This window comes from Panthera tigris, chromosome C1 (assembly GCF_018350195.1).
Source record: "Panthera tigris isolate Pti1 chromosome C1, P.tigris_Pti1_mat1.1, whole genome shotgun sequence".
NCBI lineage: Eukaryota > Metazoa > Chordata > Mammalia > Carnivora > Felidae > Panthera > Panthera tigris.
Window position 1 is genome coordinate 52,854,435 of NC_056667.1, and position 17,176 is coordinate 52,871,610.

At 42.4% G+C, this 17,176-nt stretch overlaps 1 protein-coding gene across 2 annotated transcripts in view; it reads left to right on the forward strand.

Annotated features, from left to right (window-relative positions):
- The window catches only part of CACHD1 (cache domain containing 1), a 209,003-nt gene that overhangs the window by 186,446 nt on the left and 5,381 nt on the right, over positions 1-17,176 (forward strand). For both annotated transcript variants that reach the window (XM_042997471.1, XM_042997472.1), the window contains 10 exons: positions 2,071-2,193; positions 3,390-3,489; positions 3,582-3,698; positions 5,990-6,150; positions 6,498-6,584; positions 7,446-7,562; positions 9,001-9,152; positions 10,469-10,630; positions 11,942-12,019; positions 12,674-12,775. In XM_042997471.1, coding sequence (XP_042853405.1) covers positions 2,071-2,193; positions 3,390-3,489; positions 3,582-3,698; positions 5,990-6,150; positions 6,498-6,584; positions 7,446-7,562; positions 9,001-9,152; positions 10,469-10,630; positions 11,942-12,019; positions 12,674-12,775 — 1,199 coding nt within the window. The remainder of the gene's footprint in view (positions 1-2,070; positions 2,194-3,389; positions 3,490-3,581; positions 3,699-5,989; positions 6,151-6,497; positions 6,585-7,445; positions 7,563-9,000; positions 9,153-10,468; positions 10,631-11,941; positions 12,020-12,673; positions 12,776-17,176) is intronic.

Below are 17,176 nucleotides of genomic sequence, written 5' to 3' on the forward strand. Positions count from 1 at the left end.
CAGAATCGCATACTGGTCTCTGTGTCATAAGTAAACGGTGGTCAATCTTTTTAAGTCTTTTAGCCATTCTAAGCTTAATTTTTCATTTATAGAATGGGAGCTGTAATTCCTTTCCGATGTTGTCACAGGAAATGGAGTACGTCATGTGAAATTGCTTGGAAACTCTTGAATGTACTGCATCTCTAAGGAAGCAGTATTAACACACCAGTTAGGAGCGTGTGCTCTGAAGTTGAGGACACTGAGCTTCCATTCTTGCTTCCACTAGTTATTCACTGTGTGACTTTGGCCAAATACTTTGTTTCCAAGCTTCAGTTCTCTGGAAATGATAATGCCTCATAAAGTTTTTGTGAGAAATAATTGAAATGATGTATTGAAACGCCCACCAGAGTGCCTATCAGTTCTGACCACTCAGTAAATATTATCATAATGGTACCTATGGTTTGGATCCCTCACTCTCTCCTGGAAAAGTAAGAGAGGCTTAAACTTCTTTTGACTGATACTTCAAAACATGATTTGCTACAAAACATAAATCCTGTGTAAGGCAACTGAGTCTTGGATTTCTCCCATGGTAGAATTTAAGTTACTTCGGTAACAATACTCCAGGCTCTTACTGAGGCAGTAGCCTCTCAAATAATCGCACAGCATGGCCCTCCTTCATCTCATGCCAAACACAGTTTTGACAGCAAAGCTCTGACAAATTTCACTGTCCCTTTTGCTAGTGGTTTTTTCAGGGGAGAGTTGGAGGTTATATAAGTTAGTATCAATGTTGACAGTAACCAGAAGGGGGACAGTTGCCTACGTAGCAAAGCTGATTTCACTCCCAGGTTTTGATTTTCCAAAAGGTGATTTTACTTTGGGAATTTTCTTCTGAGCTTTCCATTTAAAATTTCTAAGATTTTTGTCAATAACAACACCATTTTTCTTTTATAAACACATCAGTGTTTGGGTGGATGGGTGGATGATGGTAATGATGGGCACCTGTAATGTCCCAAGTTGGGTAAACCCAATTCCCAGCCACAAAGGTCCCGGAGCTCATTGGCCAAGTAACCCAAACCCCATAACTGCCCATGATCACAGATTAGAAAGAACCTAGGCTTCAAGTGAAAAGTCCATGCTTCTTCTATAGCTAGCATTTGTCTGGAAGAATAGTAAGTTCACTCTCTGTCCAGCCCTGAGCTTTAAGCCCTGATGGGTTTTCTTTTGAGTAACTTCTTTTTATTGGGTATTTTGGATAGGTTGGGCAGCTTGCTAAGCATTGTAAACACTGTCTCATTTAAGCCTTTGCAAGGTAGGTAAGACTATCCCCATTTTCACATAAGAAAACTGGGTCTTGGAAAGGTTAAGTAGCCTCCCAGGAACCACAGAGATGGGAACAAAGAGGGCCAGAATTTGACTCCAGATCTGCCTGATTCCAGAGCTAAAGAGTTAGCAAGCACCATATAGTACCCAACTTTATCCTCTTGGGTGCTCCTCTTTCTGAGAGTAGCATTTTAGACTGGAGAAGGAGCTGGCCTGTGAACCAAGTGAGTTTTGTTCTAGAATCCGAGCTATGTTTGGAATAGAGCCAAACTTAGTGTTCTAGAAAGAAAATGAGGCGTAGTTTTGTCTGACCTTACACTAGTCAGTTAACTTTCATGAGATCTCACTTTCCTTATCTATGAAATGAGGGAAATAATTAAAGGGATCACTCAGGTTCCTTGTTGGGAGGAACTATGGTAGTCATGCTTCCAACCTCCCACCTGATGCCTCTTCCTGCCATCCCCATATTCTTGCCAAAGAATAGTCCAGTCACTGTCTGAACATCTAAAGCCAGGGCTAGCCATATTCCACAGCTGCCTGGGTTTGGGGCTCATCTTATTAGAAAGTTATACCTTTATCCTTAAGTTTTCTCCTATCAAATCTCCATTATGCTAAATGAGCCATTTAGTTGATCATTTTTATAGGGATGAAAAATGTGGCAGGACAGTGGGCATATGTTTCTAATATCATACAACGTCCTCGTGATGGAACATAGCTTTCCTTTTAATAAGATGTGTGCCTCTTGTTCTCACTGATCTTCTTCACGTGAAGTACCCAGCTGTCTTCCGGGCACACCGTGGCTGTGATGGGGATTGACTTCACACTTAGATACTTCTACAAGGTTCTGATGGACTTACTGCCAGTCTGTAACCAAGATGGTGGCAACAAAATAAGGTAAGCCCTTTGGGAACACCATTTCCTGTTTAGCCGCAAAATACAAAGACAGTGCTGTCAGACATCTCTAGTTGAATGGCAACCACATTGTCATGGTCAAGACCAGAAATGGACTCCGTCGCCTGGGTGTTCTATTAAGAAGGTTTTTGTTCTTTTTGTTTTCTAAGATGCATGCCATTTAGGATTTAGACAAACAGATTCATCTCATAACAAGGAGAAAGACTGTGGCACAGAATTCCCTGAAAGCTCTTGTTTCTCTCAGAGTCCGTAATTAAAGGTTTCCCATATCTTGGGTGCTAGAAAGACCAGAGGGTACTTTTGATGTTAACTTAGTTATTAAGCCAAAGTCTTTGTGGGGATTTCAGACACTTAGACTTTTCCCTTTTACATTTCCCCGGAAAGAGGCTCGTGGAACTAAAGAAAGCCTTCACCTCCTAATTTCAAAAGAACATGTCTCATCAAAGCAAGGGTATTCCCTTGATTTAATGCAGGCCACTTTTAAAAATAGCTTTCTTATTTCACTCTCATGGTCCATGCTTCACATCACTGCTAAATTTCACATTGGCCCTTAATGAGGAATGAGAAATGTTGTAATAGCAAACTGTTACAACAAATGCAGAGTAAAATAGAGCAGTACATAGCCTTGATTAGAGCAATTCCAGCTTTGCTTATTTAGTGTTTCCATCAAATATATTTTTTGTATGTCCCTGCAGGTTGTATTTTATGTATATTTAACATGAAAAGAAGAAATCGTATGGTTTGCTTAAACGTTGTGCCTCTAAATAGCCAAGGCCACTTCCTTCAGAGTCTCCCTCCTCTGAAGAAAGAATAAACTTGCCCCTTACATATCCTTGCAAAAGATTTTTGAGTCCATCTTTGGCTAAGTGGACACATTCCGTCTGAACTATGTGCCGAGCCTCTTGAGATTCTCCCTCTCTGTCTTTCTCTGCCTCTGTCCCGCTCGCTCGCTCTCAAATTAATAAATAAACTTAGAAGAAGAAGAACGGATCTATCTACCTGTTTGCCAGCCTGCCTTCAGTGAATTTTCTCAGGGACCGTTTACTGAGATTCAGTGAATTTGTCTCAGGGACTATTCACTGAGATAAATGCAATTTGTTTCAAGGCTAGCAAGATAAATGCTGACAGTATAGAAAAACCACTCATATTACTGAAGGATGTCCCGTGTTTTGACACAGGTGCTTCATAATGGAGGACCGGGGTTATCTGGTGGCACATCCAACCCTCATTGACCCCAAAGGACATGCACCTGTGGAACAACAGCATATTACCCACAAGGTACTTGTTGCAAAGCCAATAGCGCAGTGCGCCCACAGCCTATGCCTCATTAATTATGTGGCCTATGTTTTCTGTCCACTTGGCCTTGTTAGGAGCCCTTGGTAGCAAACGATATCCTGAACCACCCCAACTTTGTAAAGAAAAACCTGTGCAACAGCTTCAGTGACCGAACAGTCCAAAGGTTTTATAAATTCAACACTAGCCTTGTGGTAAGTGGATCCTTACGTTCTCATATCTCATCCCACTGTGGAATATGAAATGAAATAATAGTTAATATCTGAACGGTATTCCTGGCTCTTTCATTGCCTGAGAATTATAGAATGAGAGGACAGGACTTTAGTCCAGCTCACCAGCCTGACCATTGTGGGCTATAAAGCCCAGAGTGGAGCAGTGAATGTTTTAAGGTCTCACACTTGGTATTTTGTTTTGGTTTTGTTTGTTTAAAGACTCACCCAGTCGAAACCCTTTGAAATGTCTGCTGAAGTCCTTTCCCACAGTCTTATATAAATACGCATGGTGCCCTGTGTTCCCCTCTTCCTGTCTTCTAGAGATCCTGCAGCCTCCTTAAATTCCTAAGGCCAAATTAGGTCATTTCTTGGTCATCCACCCAGTTACATGGGAGCTTTCATGTAGATCATCCAAAAATAATTTTTTTTTGTAGCTTAGAATACTCTTAAGTATTTGATTTAACTGCAAACTTACCTAGGTAAGATTAAAGATCTTAAGAAAAAACAAAGGTCTTAATATTCTTATTAAATTGTAAATAATCTTAGCTGGGAAACCTCAAATGGGTAGTGACAGAACCAATGTTGAAAAAGTTATTCACAAGAAGTAAGCTTTTTACTTAGAATAGTTACGTATATCATTAAATGTATAGTTAAAAATTTTCAAGATGTATTGGTTGATTGAAAATCCTACTCGGGGCGCCTGGGGGTGCTCAGTGGTTAAGCATCTGTCTGACTCTTGATTTTGGCTCAGATCACAATCTCATGGTTCACGAGTTCGAGCCCTGCATCAGCCTCCTCACTGACAACATGGAGCCTGCTTGGGATTCTGTCTCTCTGCCCCTCCTACACTCACATGTTCGTTCTCTCTCTCTCTCTCTCTCTCTCTCTCTCTCTCTCTCTCTCAAATATGTTCTAAAAAAAGAAAATCCTCTCAAAAAAAAATTGGGTAATAGAAGAGTTTAAAATTGAATACATTAATAGCACAGTATATTCAAAGCAAAAGAAGTCATTATTACTCTCTTTAGACTTCACACCCTTCTGAGGAATACTCTCTTTAAAGCAGATAATAACACACTTGAGTATAATCCAAAGGAAGCTGCCGGGTAAGGTTGTTCTATGAAAATCTGATTTACTGTGTGTCTTCTACCACTTGTACGATGATTTCCTGAGTCTTCGGCAGACAAAGCCAGCATACTCTGGGAGAAATTTTTCAGAAACGCAAATTTTAGTGGAATATGAATTAGGATAATTTCTTAACAGCTCAAGTTATTCCAAAATGGAACCTGGAGCATTTCTGGGTATTAGAGCTATAATGGGATGATAAGCTTATATTATTGCTTGGGCATCTTCCAGGCTCTGGAAAATCCATCCAGACCCCTAAGAATCCATTCAGTGCCACAAGTCTCAGAGGTAGGTTATCCTCACCATACACATGGAGGGGGACGACTGGCACAGTAACAAGCAAGGGATTTCATAGTTGGCCTACTACATTGGACACACATGCAAAAAAGAATGAGCATGCTTTACAATGCTGCTTTTGAATCTTTGGTTTTATATGTGGTAGACAAATCTGGCATTTCAAGAAGCTGGCTATCACATTTTCTTGGTAAAGAATGAAGAAAAGGATGCTTGCTTTAGTTATTTAAATATTCTGTTTAGGGGTGCCAGGGTGGCTCAGTAGGTTAAGTGCCCAACTCTTGATTTCGGCTCAAGTCATGATCCCATGGTTCGTGAGATGGAGCCCTGCGTCAGGCTCTGTGCTGATGCGAGGGAGCCTACTCGGGATTCTCTCTCACCCTCTCTCTCTGCCCCTCCACTGCTCGGGCTTTCACTCTTGCTCTCTCTCAAAATAAATAAACTAAAAAAAAAAAAAAAAAAAGGAAAAAATTGTTTTTCCAGTTGTCAACAGTAACTATATATTTTGTAGCCAGATAAAGTTTTAATAAGGGAAGGAAAGCAAAAATAATATAAAAACAGGGAGGGGGACAAAACACAAGAGACTCTTAAATACAGAGAACAAATAGAGGGTTGCTGGAGGGGTTGTGGGAGGGGGGATGGGCTAAACGGGTAAGGGGCATTAAGGAATCTATTCCTGAAATCATTGTTGCACCATATGCTAACTTAGATGTAAATTAGACAATAAATAATTTTTTTTTTAAATTGGCTTTTAATGTACACTGTTTCCAGCAGGTGGTTGAAGGGTTGTTTTCACCATGATAGGGCTGACTCTTTGCATTGTTGTCTGTCACTTCTGACCCCTGCATCGTCTCCAGGGAGATTTGACGAACCTTGTGCACGGCAGCCACTGTTCTAAGTACAGACTAGCGAGGATCCCAGGAACCAACGCGTTTGTTGGCATTGTCAACGAAACCTGCGACTCTCTTGCCTTCTGTGCTTGTAGCATGGTCGATCGTCTCTGTCTCAACTGTCACCGGTAAAAATGCCATGGGTCCTATTCTCTGTTTACTACACTGTTAAATATCCTCACTGGTGCTAGTCATTTTGAAGTGGTATCTGCAAAGTAGAAAGCACAGGGGCGTGTTATGGAGAAAAGGAAAGGCCGGGTAGCAGAGGCATCGACAGCTGTGTGGTTCGCAGCATCCTTGTCCAAAAGTAATGGATGGAAGCCAATCATAGTGTAAACCTTTGGTCATAACTTCCTTTTAACTCTCCCTTTTAACTAGCTCAGATTTTTTTTTTTTTTTAATTTTCTTCTGGTCCATGTACAGCATATAGTTTGTTATTGACCCTCTGCATAGTAATTTTCTTATTGCCTTTCAGAATGGAACAAAATGAATGTGAATGTCCCTGTGAGTGCCCTCTAGAGGTCAATGAGTGCACTGGCAACCTCACCAATGCAGAGAACCGGTAAAATATACATATTACATAAATGTATGTGGCATACACAGATACATGCACCCTGGGAGCCTCATTTATAGATTTGTTTTGGGTTGTGGTATAAGAAGTGATTCATTCTGATGATGTAACTGTTCACTGAGCCAGATTTCAAGCCTTCCAATGAAGTCCTCTTTCAGGTTTAAATTTAAACGCTGTGAAAATGTTCAAAGTATATGTGCTCTGTACATATAAAGTAGGGGACTGTTAACAAGCATTCGCGAAGTGTCTGCCATGTGTCAGATACTTTATGCACATTGAGTCACTTGGTTTTCAAATTAACCTTGTGATAAATCTATAGGTACCTTTTATACACACATGTGCTTACACATAATATGGCATTATTTATATTAGCGACAAGTTTTAAGACGACAGCTAAATAAACTGGGGTAAGTCCCTTCTCTAGAACTTAAATGAAAGAATCCTGTGTATGCTGATATACTAGTAAATGTTCGTTTAGTCATAGAGAAAATGTCAAAAGGGACCTTCATTAAACTGTTAATAGTGATTACCTCTGAAAAGTAAGATTTAGAGTGGTGAGTCAGGGGAGGTAACATTCACTTCTCTTGTATACATTCCCGTTTTGTTGAATATTTATGATTTTCTTTTTATACATATATTGTTTCTATTGTACATGAAGACAAACAAATTGAAGCCCAGAGTGGTTAAGTGGTTAAGTGTACATAAAGACAAACAAATTGAAGCCCAGAGTGGTTACATATAGGTGGCGAGAATTCAAACCCAGATCTGTCTGAGGCAGTCGGGGACCAGAGGCATGATGAGTTTAGAACATGAGTGGTATTGGTCCTAACCTCCAGACTTGTTCCTACATAGAAACCCAAGCTGCGAGGTCCACCAGGAACCGGTAACATACACAGCTATTGACCCTGGCCTACAAGATGCCCTTCACCAGTGTGTCAACAGCAGGTGCAGTCAGAGGATGGAAAGTGGGTAAGCATTGCCCATTGCTTGCCTTGGTATCAACACGATACTGCAGGAGTAGAATCTAGTAAGGAACGGCAACCTGGAGCCTCATTGAGCTTTGCCAGCTGTTATTTATTACTCTCATTCTTGATGTTTTCTAAATATGTACCAATTTTTCAGACCCAAAATTGATTTCTGTATGCCTTTTATCCACTGGTTGTAATGTTGTCCAGTTTTCACTATTTATAGCTGCTTGGCATTGGTACCATATATTAGTCACCTCCTCTGTGGATGGGAAAGTTACTCTTTAGATAAAAGGAATGAGAGGGGACATGGCACACAGAAGCCAAGGGCAAGGGGCAGGGGCTTTTGGGTTCCTGAAACAGAACCCAGCTCTATGGGTTATAGCTGATCAGTTCTGCTTTTTTAGAAAGCAGATAGGTTTCATGGTAGCTTTGAGAATCAAAAAATCAACAACTACATGTCCCCTGCTGCGTCTCCCTCCACTCTAGGATGTTTGGGCTTAGCCATCATGGGAGCAGTGGCTGTGGTGGGCTGTAGGGGTGGTGGGAGTGGGGGTGATCTGTGTATTACAGCTGCCAATTGCCATTTGGTTGTACGGTCAGCGGGTAGAACAGGCAGCCAGTTCTGCTTTTAGTGCATATTTTAGCAAAGGAATGAGAGGGAATCAGATAGATTAATTTGGAATATTAGGCACTAACTCAAAACTAAATTTTTTTTTAACGTTTATTCATTTTTGAGAGACAGAGACAGAGTATGAGCAGGGAAGGGGCAGAGAGAGAGAAGGAGACAGAGAATCTGAAGCAGGCTCCAGGCTCTGAGCTGTCAGCACAGAGCCCGACACAGGGCTCAAACTCACGAACTGCAAAATCATGACCTGAGCCGAAGTTGGACGCTCAACCAACTGAGCCACCCAGGTGCCCCCAAAACTAAATTTGAGGAACACTGCACACATCCTCTTAGAGAGTCTTAATGCACTTAACATATTAAAAGTTCTGAGAAATTGGCAGGAAAGAAAGCTGTTTAACTTGCCTCATGTTTCCCAAATTGATTTGACCAGGTTTCCTTCCTCCCCCACCCTTTTTTTTTTTTAAATGACCCTACACTTGGGGGATGTCAGGCCAAAATCTAATGAACCTTGGGGCCACTTGGTCTTTTGAGATGATTTGGAATAATCCTCTTCTAATCTGTGATGTTTGGATCTTATGGTGTGATCCACAGAACTGTTTTATTTCTCTCATTTCCATGTTGTTGAGAGACATAAAACAGCTATGCCTTGGCAGATGGTTGCTATTCTTCTTTGTATAAGGAAAGGAAACTAGAGCTCAAGGACTTACGGCACCAGCAAGTAATGGACTCCTGAGAGCTGTCTGATGCCCAAGTCCATATGCTGTCCCCTGCCCAGCACAGCTTCCCGGAACACTCAGCATCATCTCTCTGGCAGGGACTGCTTCGGTGTGCTGGATTGTGAATGGTGCATGGTAGACAGCGATGGAAAGACTCACCTGGACAAATCCTACTGTGCACCCCAGAAAGAATGCTTCGGGGGGATCGTGGGAGCCAAAAGTCCTTATGTGGATGACCTGGGAGCAATAGGTATGTTTGTTGGGAACCCAGAATGTTTGGATTCTTGAATACGAATTTTTTTTGCCTCTACGCGAGGACAAAAATCTTCAAATGATCCTCTACCCTAGTTTCCCGTTTCCTTCCTTTGCCAGTAGTTTTTTAGTTACAAATCCAAGGCAGATAATTACCTTCAAAGCTGGCTTAGATATTCTATGCAGAGTAAGCAGCCATGTATCCTGCCAAAGTTTACAAGCCTGGAATTCATTCCCATAAAGCTAGTTCTGAGAAATGTCAGGCCTGGTTTCTGCGTGGCTGAACCATGGAGTTTGTTTGAATTTGAGTCCCAGCTGTCGGGAGAACAGGGCCAGCGATGGGTGGAGTGACCACTGCACATTGGTCTCTCCTGCTGCAACGTTGCCTCATGATATTTGCAAGGCAGAAGTTCTGTGGCTACAAGTCAGTACTTCAGGTCCTGAAGTCAGCAGAAGCCAGAGCTATCTAATGGGTAGCTTAGGGTCGGGGACAGGGACACTGGAGGGAGGAACGTGTCTGGGATCAGGCCCCAAGACCTCAAATATACTTACTACCTGCATCCCTCCTCTGAGATTTTCTCGGTGTCTTTCTGGAGCTAGTACAAGGTCCCAAAGCTTCCCTGGGAGGTGAGATATTTAAACCCTTATTTATTTTTTTAAACACCTCCCCACATTAGCCCGTCTATAGAAGAAAAACTCCTCCTATGTGAGGAAGGATCCTGAGCTCACATATTATTACTGAACCAGCTTAGGACGTAGTTGAAGTGACCTTGTTCTAAAACATCACTTTATATACCCACCTGCAGTTTCCTACGTGACTGTGCTAATAGTGTTTTAAAGGGAACCTATAAGCTTTGAAGTGTGATCCTGTTTAGGAGTCCTGCAACTGACTCGTTGCCATAAAGGACACCAGGTACAATAAATTTGTGCCAAGAGGCCCATGCTGCCCTCACCTCTGTGCTACATGACTTCTCTTCCAAGAGTAGCCCACACCCCGGGGAGCTAGGCTCTTAGCACTGGGCAGCATATATTTAAGTGATTCTCATCTACTCACTTGTTTCAGTAGTCCTTGCCAAATGTACTCTTGCTCTGCCGAGCAGCCGACATTTAATTTGAGAACCAGGGATTAACAGAAGCCACTCGTCCCACATTCTGGTGGATCTTCTTTGAGGTTTTCAAAACTTAAAGCACCTGGTCTTTTCTTCAACACACCCCACCCCACTCTAGTCCCTCCATCTTACCACCCCCATCCCTACTTCCTACCACACTTGGGAAATCTTGACAAAGGACATCTATTTGTTTGCTTTAATAAAGGTGACGAGGTGGTCACGTTGAACATGATTAAAAGTGCCCCCGTGGGCCCCGTGGCCGGAGGCATCATGGGATGCATCATGGTCCTCGTCCTTGCAGTGTATGCCTACCGCCATCAGATTCATCGCCGGAGTCACCAGCACATGTCTCCTCTTGCTGCCCAAGGTGAGCCCCAAATGAATCCAAAGCTCCTCTGGGAGGCAGCAGCCTCCCTTGCGTCCTTCCAGAGCTGAAAAGACAGTGGCCAGTCGTGTAAGCCCCTAAGTAATTCTAAGAACAGCACTACCTTTTCCGCTTTCATGGAGTGTGATTCGAAAGTCCCCAAAGCCTACTTGCCACCTTTAGCCCGTGGCTCATTCGTTAGTGTCTCAACCCTGTGAGCTTCATTTTGATTCCCCAGAAAATCCCCCAATGCTCTCTCGTCTTACACGCATTAGCCGCCCACGGCATGCCTCTTGAATAAGCCAGGCAGGGGAGCTGGGATGCTTAGTGGGAAATTTCGTTCTTCCCTCAACTCAGATGTGCTGTCTTTGCTGTTCCAGACAGGTGAGGCAAAGATAGCCTGGGTCCCTGTTGGCAAGACCATGAGTCTGTTCTATTGCAGCTGTTATTCCGTGGTGTGAAGGAACACGTGCAAAGCAATAATCACAGCTCTTGAAGAGGAGAATTCATTGGAGCCAGATACAAAATGATTAATCTGCAATCATGGCTTCCATACCAAGAGTTAAATGGGATATCTGTGCTCGTTTGCAAGGACGAAACCATTTAATGGGCTTCCCCATGTTTTGTAAAAGGCCCCAGGGATTTATTAACCTGACCTTTATGGAGATAAGGTTCACTCATCGTTCTGGACTTGGTCAGGGCCACTTTGCTCATCCTTGCAGCAGTAAGGACAGAGTGATGCTGGAATAGTTCACTGTGGCCGCAATCCTGATGGGGCAGTGGGGTGGGTGTGGGGGGCATCTTGGGATAGTGCTGCCTGATTTAGTAACAGGACTAATCACAAAGCTCCTTCCCCGTGGTAAGATTTGGATACCCAGATTTCCCCTTGGTAAGTATGTGACAGTCATCCAGTGTTACCTTATACCTGGCCTTTTATAGGGTTTTGTAACACCATTTTCTGGGCACACTCAGCCATGGCTTTAGACCCCTTCCTTCTGTTTGAGGTACATTGGTAGAGGACTAAAGATCCATTAGCCTCTATCAACTTCTTTGCTCTCCTTTCTTCAGAAGTTAATTTCAGGTGCCTCTCTTGATTATTCATTTCTGGTCCTCCCTGTTTTGATTCCTGCTACCTCCTTCTTTAAAAAAAAAATGGATGGGACATGGGACATCAGTTTATTCTTTTCCAAGTTTGGACTCGTTCTTGATGGAATGCTGTCACCCAGCCGTCAAAATGAGGCCTCCACAGGGTATTAAAGTGGGTGATTTTGTTTGATTAAATAGTCATGTTTCTTTCTCTTTAATGATGGGTAGAAATGTCAGTGCGTATGTCCAACCTGGAGAATGACAGAGATGAAAGGGACGATGACAGCCATGAGGACAGAGGCATCAGTGAGTATTCAACCTGCCTCGTTGCGGAACGTGTCAGCAGGAGGCTAAACCAGAATAAATGTTCTGTCTTCTATCCTTTTGGCGTATATTACGACTTAAGAATCTTAATGTGGCGAGGGTTTTTCCTCCCCCATTTTCATTAGGAATAAATAAGTGTAGGTGTTTGCTTTGTTTTAGAAAATCTTAAAAGGAGTCTTGATGTTCCTTTTCTCGTTAAGTGCTTTGTCCTAACACCTCACCCTACCTTTTCTTTCTCCTCCTCATTGCTTTCCAGCATAGTATTTCAGAAAGAGAATCATCAGGTGATATACATTGTTTTAATCCCTCCGGGGATTAAATGTATATAATTCAGTTGCAGGGGGGAAGAGCATTTCTTTATCAAAAAAGAATTCAATTAGCGTGGGATACATACCTTGGCCTACAACTGTGTAGAACATGTCTTCTTAATGCATGTTGGAGACCTGTGATGAGGAACTTCTCACTGCCCTTAATCCTCAAAATTAAAAAAAAAATTATAATAATAATAATAATTTACTTCTTCTATTTCTCCAAAGAACAGCTCCCCCCAGTGTGTGAATGAACCTGCCCAGAGCAAATGTACTCTATACAATAAGGATACTGGCACAAGAATGATTAACTGTCTTCTCCCCACAGTCAGCAATACTCGGTTTATAGCTGCAGTCATCGAACGACATGCACACAGTCCAGAGAGGAGGCGTCGCTACTGGGGTCGATCAGGAACAGAAAGCGATCATGGTAAGGTCTAGCTCCTTCTGAAGAGTCTGGTGGGCTCCCTGTGGGCCAGTGTTCACATCCCCTCTTCTCCCTCCTGTTCTGTGCTCAAATTCATTACTTTGGCATAGTTTTCCAAAGGACATATTCCAACATGGCACATTTCTAGGAGCCCAAGGGTAGTTTTGATTTTTGTCTCGGCACTTGCAGGAATAAGTGAGATGACCCTTGGGCACACAGATTGCATCTAAGTGTTCTCCATGCATAAAGGTTCACATTGTCTGAATGGAACCCGCTTACCATTCCACGTGATCCTTGGTAATTGGCATCCACATCACTTCTGCTACCCACTGTTGTTAGCTGGCCAACACCAGCATCCTCAAGGGCTCTCTCAGCCACATATACACTTTGGACATGACAAGAGTTCATGCTTCCTTCTGGCATTCCCCATCCTGACCTCCAGCCTTGCCTGGAAGGTTCAGAGAAGCCTTCACCAAAGAGACAACATTTGCACTGGGCTTAAAGGCTGATGAAAGAAAAGTTGGGGCAAAGGAGATTCAGAGGCAAGCGGACTGGTGTATATAGTCACGGAGGTTATAGAAGATGCCTCTAAGATGCTCAGAAAGGGTCGGCACTAAGGCTGAGCGGGCTGTGAATTATCAAGTCCACATGCTGTACCAAAGACTTGGCCACCACCTAGCTTCTTACCTTGCCAACATCCGGATGGCTTGTCGTCACAGGGAATAGCAGACATGTCCCGCCCTGTAGCCATCACTGCCAGTGTTCCGCAACAACATGACAGGAGTGTGGGGCCTTGTAAGAACTTTTTGTAATTGTAAGATCTTTTTGTTTTTCATGTGCTTGTTTAATTTGCTAGAAAACTTTATTTTCTTCCCAGAATCAGATCTTTTTTTAATGCATAAATAATGCATTTATACCTTTTTGACTCTTTCTCCACATCTACCCTAGGAAAAAAAAAAAAAAAAAAGGAAGTCTACAAACAGTGAGCTCCCAGCCCTGTGCTAAAACATGCAAGGAGTGGATATTCGTCAAGGCAACCAGTGTTGCCTTTTACATGACAGCCAGGTATTCAAACTCCCTTTGGAAAACAGAAGCCAAAACTCTGATTTGTAAATTGGAGGTTCCTAATTTGAGCTTTGAATGACATTGTTCTCACCAACTAAGTAGAAACTTCAGGTTTCTATGCAGAGTCAAAGCACAACTTAAATTTTTCAGTTTGACTTTCTGGGGTTTTTTCCCCCTAAAAACCTTTGAACCTGCATAAATTCATTCTGCCAGGCAGTTCTGTGCCTCTTCTCCTTTGAATAATAAAACAGGTTTGAGGCTACTAAAGTTCAACAGAAATAATTTCTTATTCAGCAGAAATACTGAATCCTTTCTCTCTCTTTCCTTCTCCCCGGATAGAAATTGCTTCAATACGAAATTGGAATTCTGAGTGACGTTTCCAATGTTCCATTAGCTCTCCCATTGTCTTAGTAAAATGGTGTATGAAGCAACAGCTTAGATGAAAGCAGTAATGCAGTGTCAGTATCTGAAAGCTAAGGAATCTAGCTAAGGGCTTGCTTTCTTTCATTTTTCACAATAATTGGATCCCTGTTATCCCCGAGGAATGAAAAATAGTTCCTCGTGCAGATAGAATGCAACACCAAAAGAAATGGAAGACATTGACATTCCACATAATTCCAAATGTACCACAAAAATCAATAGCATTTAACTGCATGTTGTCATATCCCTGAACCTGAATGGTGGGTCACTAAAAGTGGTGGCATCAGGTTAATGTCCCTGTGATGCCAAGAATAGGCCATGGGTAGGTTCGCATGAAAACAAGGAAATCTAATCTCGTTGTTTTGTCAGTACCCTTCTTTCTCAGCTCTGTGTTCTTTTATGCTGTTTGCTAGGCACAGTGGGGGGACCTTGTGAAGGGGCGGCCTCATTTCTGTGAGGCCGAGTGATTATGGAAGAGCTTATAAGATAGGGCCAAGCACAGCTCACTTGGAACCCACCTCTCCCCCTCAACAGGTAATGAGATCTTAGTGAAGCTACTTTGGACCTTAGTTTCCTAATAATTAAAATGAGATTAGAAATGTCTCCCTGGTGAAGTTGTGAGCACCAAATGAAATAGCATATGGCAGGTGGGAGGTCAGGGTGACTTACCCACCTCCATACCCACTCTGCCCTCAAGGAATGTACAATCTAGCAGAAAACTGTAAATGAATGCACGTACTCATAAGACTGATAAAAGACTGAATAGGACAGCTTCCTTAAAGGACCAGAACAAAGAAGATAGGGAGCTAGTTCACTTTTATCTGCATGAGAATCATGGAAGTCTCCTGGGGGAAGGTGGCCTTGGTGCTGTTGGTGCTGGCCCTTGACGGGGTAAAATTGTAGCACCGTGGTTGTTTGCAACCCGGTGAGCATTTTTACCTTGGGTTTGTTCCACAAAAGGAAACTCAAAGGAATAAAACACATAAATATATGAGTACTGAACAGATTAGATTTTCAGGATGTGGTTCAGAATTGTGATATACCTAGAATTAAAACTGAATGTCACCAGGCCAAATTTGTAGACTTCAAGCTGTATTTTTATTTAGAAATACAGTTGACCTTTGAACATCATGGGCATTAGGGACACCAATCCCCACCCTTGCACAATCAAAAATCCACATCTAGGGGTGCCTGGTTGGCTCAGTTGGTTAAGCGGCCGACTTCGGCCCAGGTCATGATCTCACGGTTCGTGGGTTTGAGCCCTGCACGGGGCTCTGTGCTGACAGCTCAGAGCCTAGAGCCTGCTTCAGATTCTGTGTCTCCCTCTCTCACTGCCCCTCTCCCACTCTCTCTCACTCTCAAAAATAAAACATTAAAAAAAAATATTTAAAAAAAATCCACATATAACTTCTCACCCCCACCAAAAGAAAAACTTTACTACTAATAATCTGTTGACTGGAAGCCTTACCAAGAACATGAACAGTGGATTAGTCTACATTTTGTATGTTACATGTATTATATAATGTTTTCTTAAAGGAAGCTAGAGAAAAGAAAATGTTAAAATCATAAGAGAAAATACATTTACAGCCCTGTCCTATATTTATGGAAAACTAGCCTGCGAGTAGACCCATGTAGTTCAAGGTTACTCAGGGGTCAGTGGTATTTCATGTGGCCAAGAGAGTTTTGTATTTCAAAGGAATCTTATTTTAATTTTGCACCTTAAAAATGCTAAAATAAGAATAGTTTTTGAAAGGTAGAATTATTTTCGTCAATATTCTAAGACCACTTAGAATGACTGTTTTTCAGCCCTTGACGATTTACTGTTATACTCGCAAGTAGCAATTAAAAACAATTACTACCTATTTATGCTTTAATTCTATATGTCTGCCCATTTTTTTCTTCTGAAAATCTCATGTTCTATCCATTCATCAACTGGCTTATCTTTAGGTTAAAAATCACCAATGTGTATTTGTCCCTTTTAAATCTGCGTGTTAGTTACCAACTCATTAGAAACTGGATATAAATGTATTTAAGCAACATTTTTTTCTTTGTGAAAGGGAGACCTCCTCCTAGTGAAGCAAATTCCAAAAAGCTTAAAAGGTGAATGGTGAGCCTTGAAAACCTGGTCAAAAACTAGAGTGCAACTTAGGGCCATTGTTTTTTGGAGGCGCGTGGATATTCTCCCACAGTAACTCTCTGTGACCACAAGGTGGAGAGTGAGTCCCCAGAGTGACCTAACCTCCCCACCCATCCAGAGAGGTTTCTTCAGGAACCATCAGCTAAATATGTAAGCACAATACCAAAAAGCCTGATCTTGATTCCTGTTCTCAATGGTCGCCTGGTCTCCTTCCTGAGCCTACTTTTTGCTTGAGGTCGCCTTTTCAGAGACTATACTGCACACACCTTTGGATAGTAAGAAACTTTTCCTTTGAAAGTATTGGCTGATATCCTTTGTGTTTTCAATAGTGCTTCTTCTGCCTTGAGTCATACTGAATCTGTCTTATTCATCACTGTTCCCAGCACCCAACAGAATTGTCTGGTGCTAAGTAAACACTCAATTTGTTAAGTGAGAGCATGTGTTTGGCTTTCTCCCGCTTCTCCACAGCTTGCTATCCCTCCCTCCAGATTTTCATTAATTATTGAGATAAGAGGAAGCTTGAGTAAGTTACAGAGGGGCTGAGCAATACTGCCACACTGAGAAAATTAAACAGAATGTCCCAGAGCAAGGGGTTCACTTTGGAAGACCCTGTGCTTGGGTTCTCATCAGAAAGCAAGAGCAGGAGAAATGGGGGTGCCCCTGAGGTGCTGTGGGAACAGCTCCATCATTAAAACCACCCTTGAGCCTATGATCAGCCAGGTCCAGAGCACCCCTGACGTGTTAAGTTGGAACCCCTGGGCAGGGCCCAGTGAATCCTGGAA